General features: G+C 35.1%; 1 protein-coding gene across 1 annotated transcript; it reads left to right on the plus strand.

Moving 5' to 3' along the window:
* The first annotated feature begins 2,640 nt into the window (after positions 1–2,640).
* LOC113294439 (pheromone-processing carboxypeptidase KEX1-like) lies at positions 2,641–4,705 on the plus strand. The gene is made up of 4 exons (XM_026542832.1): positions 2,641–2,947; positions 3,032–3,292; positions 3,622–3,903; positions 4,686–4,705. Exons 1-4 carry the CDS (start codon positions 2,641–2,643, stop codon positions 4,703–4,705), a joined length of 870 nt encoding a protein of 289 aa, XP_026398617.1.
* Positions 4,706–8,626: the final 3,921 nt, after the last annotated feature.

An 8,626-nucleotide genomic window follows, 5' to 3' on the forward strand; every position in this document is an offset into this window, starting at 1 on the left:
ACCCAGTCCATTTTCAAACTGGTTCAACTCAATACCATAGGTCAAAAGTGTAACTTTAAGGAGTCGAACGTGCAACCATGCGTTCATAAATAAAGTATCTAACTGTCTTTTTTTTTTTTTGATAAACAAGGAACCTTTTCATTAATGGGATTTCAAGGTTACAATAAGTTTAAGATCGAAAATAAGAGAATACAAAGTAACAAGAACATATCGTAAGAGTACAATACCGAGAAACCCGACAAGAGAAAGAGAAGGATTACCGGAGTAAGACAAATACAAGTATGAATAAGATCCGATTAAATCGGAAGAATGATCGTTTTTCTCGGAATTAAAGTCCAACCATTTGATTTGTTTTTCTTCTTTAGAAAGAAATGCTTCAAAAGTAGGAGTGATTTGCTCAAATCTCTGGTAAATAGTGATGAAGCTTTCGTCGTCAAAAGACCACCGATGAAAATTTCGTTGCCGGATAAGTTGATGATGAAGATTCCGATGAAGAGTTCGTTTCCAGAGACAACAAAGATGGAGATTTCGTCATTGGAGAGCATCACTATTGATCTTAGAATCCAACCCAATAACCCAAAATCGCCATTAAAGCGAAGATAAACCTCAAAAGAGTAAATAAAACCACCAAAATGGCGTAGATAAGTAAAAAATATAATAAAACACTAAACTAATCTACTAACTAACCTAGAAAGAAAGTAAAAATAAAGAAATATGCTCAAAAAATCTCCTTCTGCTCAGAGTATCTAACTATTCTGGCAACTGCTGGTGCAATGTTGCTTCATTTAACATTTTTAATTTTGGTAGATAAATTATACATTTCACCGTCTCACTGCAACGAGTGCATCTATGTGCACCCCTACTAAACCAGGGGTCACATTCCTCCAATCCTTATTGGCTTTTATCTAACCATAGTTATCTAATAGGGGAATGGGAGAAACAAAATTAAATCCTCATTTAATGCTCATATCTTCCACGAATGCTAAAGACGGATACCGCTATTAACGGGGCGGGTACCATACCGCTATCCTGGATTGGTACCCGCCTTTAGCAATTGCGGCATCAGCCTTTAGAAATCATGATATCTTCTTCGTGGCGTCACTTTTAAAATTTCATTTTTTTCCTATTTAGTGCTCATATCTTCTTCCTTGCATCACTTTTTACATTTCATTTTTTTTCCTTAATTTTAATCTTTATGGGAATGGGAAGAAGATGTTTATCTTCCAGAAAATTATTCAAGTGAGAAGAAGAATAAACTCTTAATTCCCAGCAAACTCAGATCAAGATCAAGATCAAAAAATTAAAAAATGATTATATATTCCTAAACCCAAGAAGTACTCTCCCACACTAAGTGTAAAAATAATTTGATGCAATGATCAACATTAATCTACATCCAAAGCAAGAACAAATGACAATGGTTTCATTGATTCTTCTACAATCAGTTCTTTGATAGAAGAATAACAGTGGTAAACAAGAACAAATAGCAGTGGTGAACAACAAGTATTCTGTTGGGAGAAGAATAATAGTAGCTTATCATCATTATCTGTATTAAGATATTGTTAGCAAATGCCACCTGTTGCAGTAACGTGATGATGACTTTTTCATGTTTCGATTATTAGCAATTACTTCAACATCATAGTGTTAGAGCTAGCACTATGGTTCTAGCTATCCCTTCCCTATCCCTCAAATGTAAGGAAGGGATGGCACATGAAAGGCAGTCTTGCTATGGTGCCCTCTCATCCCTTCCCTACACGAGACGCGTACTCAGTACCCGTACGAATAGTTCCAAACGAGTACTGAGTACCCGTTTCATGGGTTTAAGACATCAGTTCTAGCTTCAGTTGACTATTTCTTCTTCTCCTCCTTTCATCCTCTCAAAACCCCTCTTACCCCCTTTTGATTTTCGTGTTGATTCATTGCGATTCGATTGCTTATATTAAAAGGGTTTGATGGTTACTACAAGGTGAAACAAATTCATTTTTCAATTTCGAATTTCATCCAAAAAATCATCTAAAGGTGAGTGATTATAATGTTAGGGTTTCAAATTAATTTGATTTTGATTTTAATTTTGATGAAATTCTTGATATTAGGTTGGTTGGGTATGTAGTATGCAATTCAATAACGTTATTGAAACATATATTTAGTGAAAAATTCATGATTATTTGTTGTGTGTCTTGATTTATGTTGAATGAAATGAATGTAAACTACCATCTCAATGTAGACTTATATTTATGTATGGTATACACAAATTGATACTGTTTTTTTTGTCTTTTAAGGTGCATAATGAGTCTAATGTGTTCTTATGTGAGAGCTAAATATGGAATCTATTTGGATACCTCTAGTGATAGTGATGAAGAAGAGAAAGCTTTGCTAATGTTTACACAACTATGTTTGGATGAACGATTGCGTAGTATTAGACAACCTATACCAAGGGAGGTACAGACACGTAGTGTAATAACGCGTGATCGAGTGTGGCATGATGCCAAAATGATGAATGATTATTTTACACCTGGAACCGGTTATACCTCTAGACAATTCAAACAACGTCTAGGCATGAGTGAAGACTTATTCGAGAAATTGTTATGAAAATTGCTTGAAGTGGATCCGGAATGGCATCAACGTCCGGATGCAACCGGTACTATGGGGCATTCTCCGCATATAAAATTAGTTACGGTGATGAAATGTTTATGCAAAAGTACGCCAGCTGATAGTGCTGATGATTACACTCGTATGGGTGCTACCACAATATACATGTATCTAAAAAGATTTTTCCACACCGTTTGCATGAATTTTGGAGCAAGATATTTGCGTGAACCCACTCCTGAAGATGTTCATAGGTTGCTGGCTGAGAATGCCGACCGAGGTTTTTCTGGAATGCTTGGTAGTGTTGATTGTATGCAATGGCCATGGAAGAATTGTCTGGTAGCTTGGCAAGGAACTTACCGGGGTAAATATAAAGAGAGTAGTTTGGTATTAGAGGCGGTGGTATCATATGATTTGTGATTTTGGCATGCCTTTTTTGGAATGCCAGGATCAAACAACGATTTGAATGTGTTGGCACACTCACCCCTTTTTGATAACATGCTAAAGGGTGTAGAACCTCCATGCAATTATGTCATCAACGATCACCAATACAATATGGGTTACTTCTTAGCCGATGGTATCTATCCAAAGTTGACTACAATTGTACAAGCTTTTTCTCAGACATTGGATATTCCCAACTTTGTTAGGTTCAACAAGTATCAAATGGCTAAAAGAAAGGATGTCGAGCGTGCTTTTGGAGTGCTTCAGGGTAAATTCAGAATTGTCGGATCTCCCTGTAAGTATTGGCACCAATCTGACTTGAATCTAATTATGAAATGTTGTCTTATTTTACACAACATCATTATCGAGCATGCGCGTCGGGATAGGGATTAGGGCAGGGTTGTTCCTGTTCCACTTTCGAAACCTACTGTTAATGGTCGTGTATTTATGTCATCTCTGAAAAACCTAGAAGTGCATATGCAACTAAGAAATTATCTTTTCAAGCACATTGCTGCGCGTCCTGGTAGAGGAGGCGCGACAGGGGACTTGTCTAGTTTGGAGGGTTCAGATATGGAATTCGTGGCATTCCATCGTCAGAAGGAGATTATGATGATACATACTTAGAAGAAGAAGAAGTCCCAGGCCAAAACGAGGATGGAGCATTTGAGTATTATGGAGATTACAATAATCAAACCCCAGATGAGTTTCAACAAGAATATGAACATGTTAATGCTTACGGACATGTGAGAGACGAATATCAACATGATGGAGATGACGATGAGGATTCTGGTGATGAGGAGGATTCTGGCGATTATGATGAGTATGAGAAGGACGATGCTGAGGAAGACGATGATGATGATGCTCCGCACGATGATGCGGGTATGTATGTATGATGATGATGATGACGATGATGATGATTTCTGAGGCATAGGCTTTATTTAACTGTTGTGTTTTAAGTTTTCGAATTTACACGCACTTGTAATAACAAATTTTAGTTTTTTTTTGGGTTTCAATTATGTATGTTAATGATGAAGTTTAGATTTGGTGGCATATGGTTTACAATTACGATAATCCGCGAAATCTAATCCATTTGTAAAGTATAAGGATTAGTATTCTTATCCGTAAAATCTCGTTCTATAGTGAATGGATATGTAAACGGTCCATGTATAAAGGATTCACAATCTCTTTACCAATGAACAAATTAGCTCGTCCAACTCAGTTCTCCATCTTCAAAAATAAACACTTACTTTTTGTCCAAGTTGTTATACACAACACTTTTCTCAGTTAATTATGGTGGGTTATATTCCAGATGAAGACGAATTGATAGTTAGTTTATGGGTTCAAGTACATCGGGAGAATGAAGAAGAAAATGAACAACTAAATAACACAAACCTTTTGGAGCAGTTGCTGCAAATGTTGACATTACATAACGAGAATCCGAATCAACGAACTCTTACGTATTTGAAAATAAGGTTAAACATTATAACTTCAGACGTGAAAGTATATGTATAGACACAAAGATCGTTATATTTATTGAGGGATCCAATACCTTCGGAAATCGTAAGAAACTTACCGGTTACATATCAAACAATCTTTTGAGTATGTGTACTGAATTGTTGAATAATTTAATTGTAAATTGATATTGTTTTCTTTTGTTGTAGGAGGAACATGCTCTGGATAGTTACAAAAAAAAGATGGGGAAACCTTTTAGATTTTTTAACTGCTATGTCATTTTGAAAAAAAAACTTCTCAGAGTATAACCCTTCCCCCTTTGAAGATTCATCTTCTGAATCATCAGATGAAGAGTAAAGAATTGAAATGAAGATAGGTTTTGTGGGTATATCTCTCTAGTTGAACGTTAATGTAATTGTTAAACTGAATATGAAAATAACTATTATTATTTATTGTAGACACATATTACTAAATGTTCATGACATTTAAAATCTCACACATACTAATTATAAAAAGTCACATTACATCAATTGATATTAGATTAAACAAACACGACAGTTATTCAACCCATGCCACTGTTCCACACTCAAGGCATCTCCAATAACATTTTCCAAATGTTTTTTTTGCCCTTGAACGGTGCATTTCCATAAAGAAATATCAACCCTCAGTTTGACACGGAATCCCCTTGGTGCATTCAAACTCCACCTTTCCTTTTAGTTTCAAGTTGTTGCAGAGTTCTTCAACTTTTTCTTGTTTGATCGCATATTTCATAGCATCCTCCAAACATTGTGCTTCTCCCGGGCATTTAGCATACTCACATTCCAAATACCTTATCTTCTCTGGTATCGACTCTTTTACCTTCCTAGTGTCGGTGCAACCTTGTTGTGGACATTTTGTATATAGCCATGGGCATTGAAGCAGACTATGTGTATCCATGAAACAACATGGACAAACCCTGTTTTGCTTCCACACATGCTGTTTGTTTTCCTTTTCTACTGGAACTGTTAGAACACATGAATAAGGTTGTTTATATCTAAGAATGTATTGAGATTGTTGATGGTTAAAAAAAAAGGTTCGGTATTTATATTAAAAAAATAGAGCCGTTAGGAAATAGAGACGTTGGGAAAAAGATTCATTGGGCACGAGTTGTTAAAAATAGAGTTGTTGGGCACGAGTTCTAAGAAATATGGTCGTTGGGAAAAAATCATATATATATAAAAGAAAGATAACCCATGATTCTTTGCAACATCAATCTACATATTCTTTGCAGTATTAATCTTAGAATTGAAAAACAAAGATTAACATCTATTCAATGGCAAATCAATCAGCAACTACCAACTCAGTCGAAGAAATAATTAGAAGATGCAAGCGAACCACTCCATCAATTGCTGCAATGGAAAAGGAGATATGCAAAAGACGACATCAAGCTACTACGAACGCAACGACGTCTTCATCACCTACCAAATTAAATAATGTGATGGATGAACTATTAAGCAAAGGAAAATTGACAAAATATACCAAATATTCATCAGAGGGAGCCACAAAATACCAAGGAAAACTCAAGGAATACGAAGAAAAAATCAAGGATAAAGAACGGGGTCAACAACAATTCCAACTGAGGGAAAGGTTAAAGGATGTTGAAGAGAGACAAAATGGATTAGGAAATTTTACCTTCTCAAGGATAAATTTTCCGAAGATCCTAAAGATCATACTATATTTTGGATTGAAGTTGGTTGGGGTCCTTACTTTAAACCGACGGGAAAGAAATCACGCTTTCATTATGAACCATCCTACATTTGTTCAAGGGTTAATCATGTTAGGAAATTATGTATCAAGTACAATGAGTTACTCGATAGGTACAGAAGGGACAGATCCGCTGCATAAGATGCATATAAAGTCTGGACAGGAGAACCGTTTTATCATATCGAAGCGACATTGATCGTTGAATCTGACAACAAGGAAAATAATAACATGTAATTCAGAATGATCTGTTGTAGTTTATTTTTAAAGTTGTTTATGAACATTAGTTTAATGAAGTTATTAATTTGAATTTGAATATCGATTGGTTACAACACATTGAAAATTTAATTAATTCAAACAACAATTTCAATGAATATAGACAACACATTTAAAATTAAGTTAACAACAATACTAACTAGAAATTTAATACAACACTTTTAATTTAAACATTTACTATAAATATAAACCTAAAGTCAATAAAAGATAAAACCATTAGAGCTGGATTACATTTTCGTCTTCTGAATCTTCAACGCTGATTATACCCTTCCCCTTCAAAATCTTCTTTTTCTTGCGTACATAATATTGTTTTTCATTGGGGGATAAACGACTAAGGTCCATACACATTATTGTATTGTCTTCATTTAAATGCATTTGATGAGTCTGTTGTTGAAGCGTTTGCAAATTGATTTGATCTTCCATTTGATAACTCGGTGGTTGAGTATACCCCCAAAAAGTTTGGTATTGGGATTCTTGTTCCATTCTCATTTTTTTCCTTCATTGATCGTGTTTCCTTAAGATACTCCAAAATACTACAGCTTTGTTGATAGATCTTATCTTCTTCCATCTTAACCGAAGATGTTCCCTCATCATCTTCTCTATATATACCTTGCTCACGATCCTTCTTCTGTCTGGCTAGTTTTTTTGGCTTTTTTTGTTCCTATAGGACGTGCATTTTCCTTATATTTCCAACGAGTATCTCCATTGGGAAGAACTTCAGTACCATCTTCGACTGCGACAAAGTTACGATGATTATCCCAAAACTCATTGTTTTGGCTCACAGTTAGTTCATAATTATATCCAGGGACCTTTGCTCTAAACAATTCATAACATGCATTATACTTGAATGGTTGATTATGTTGATCCTGAAATTGAAGGCGAGCATCTCTTGTCTGAAAAATTAAATAACAAACATTAGGTTCATTACTATTATCACCAACTATTCGGAAAAACTTAAAAAATTAATAAAACTTATCAAACCTTAGTGGTTCGCACCGCTTTTGGTTTGCCGATATAGAGCGTTAAGAATGGACACGAATTCTTTGACATCTTTTTTTTAATATTTTTCATCTTGGTTTTAAAGCTTCCCAATCTCTTTCATATGGATTGCCATTGCGTTACTCAAAAATTTCAAGAATACGTTTCCAAAACTGAGCGGTTTTTTGCGCCGAACCCACAATTTCGTCCATACTCACATAAATAAAAGCAGTAGTAAGATCAACCTCTTCTTGTGTGACAAAATTAAGTACCATTTTGAAAGCTACTAAGATAAAAAAAAGGGTGGTTTTATAAATCTAAATACCAAATACGTATAGTAAGATGAAGAGAAAGAAGAAATCAATTGATATAAGAAGGAGAAAATAAGAAATCAATTGATTTGGTATGGTTTGAGTAGAGAATTAGAGTGGTATTTATAGGGATTTTGAAAAAATGACCGTTGGGATCCACGGTGTAGAAAATAGAGTCGTTATTAATGATGGATGATTAGGATCGGGTGTGAGAAAGGCGTAAATGAAAAAGGTCAAACAAATATAATTTCGGAAACGCGTAATTCAATACCCGTGTAAAAAGCTACGCGTACTGAGTACTCGTATCAACGGCTTTATGGGTACTTAGTACGCGTAAAGCGTAAAATAATACGGGTACTGAGTACCCGTGTGATTTTCCTTCCCTACAAGGCTGATCAGATCTGATCAGCCTTGTAGAGAAACACGTGAGTGTCCCTACAGGAATAGGGATTTAGGAGACCATAGTACTTGGATTTTTGGGGTTTCGAGGGATGGGGAAGGGATATCCCTCTTCATGATGTTAGCTCTTAGAATTCAATTGATTTTCATTTTGCTCCTGATAAAATATCATGTTGTGTTGTTAGAGTTTTTATTTTTCAAATATTTATTATGGCAATGTTAATTGTTCGAAATTGGCAATGATTCGGAGAATCAATCTGATCATTCCACGAACATGAAGATTAAAATGTAGGCATTAAAATGTCGAAGAAAGAAAGTGTATTAAATGAGGATTTAATATTATTTCTCCCATTCCTCATATTAGATAACTATGGTTAGATAAAAACCAATAAGGATGGGAGAAATGTGCACCCCTAATTTAATAGGATGCATCACCATTGCAACTA

This window comes from Papaver somniferum, chromosome 7, assembly GCF_003573695.1.
Source record: "Papaver somniferum cultivar HN1 chromosome 7, ASM357369v1, whole genome shotgun sequence".
Classification (NCBI taxonomy): Eukaryota; Viridiplantae; Streptophyta; class Magnoliopsida; order Ranunculales; family Papaveraceae; genus Papaver; species Papaver somniferum.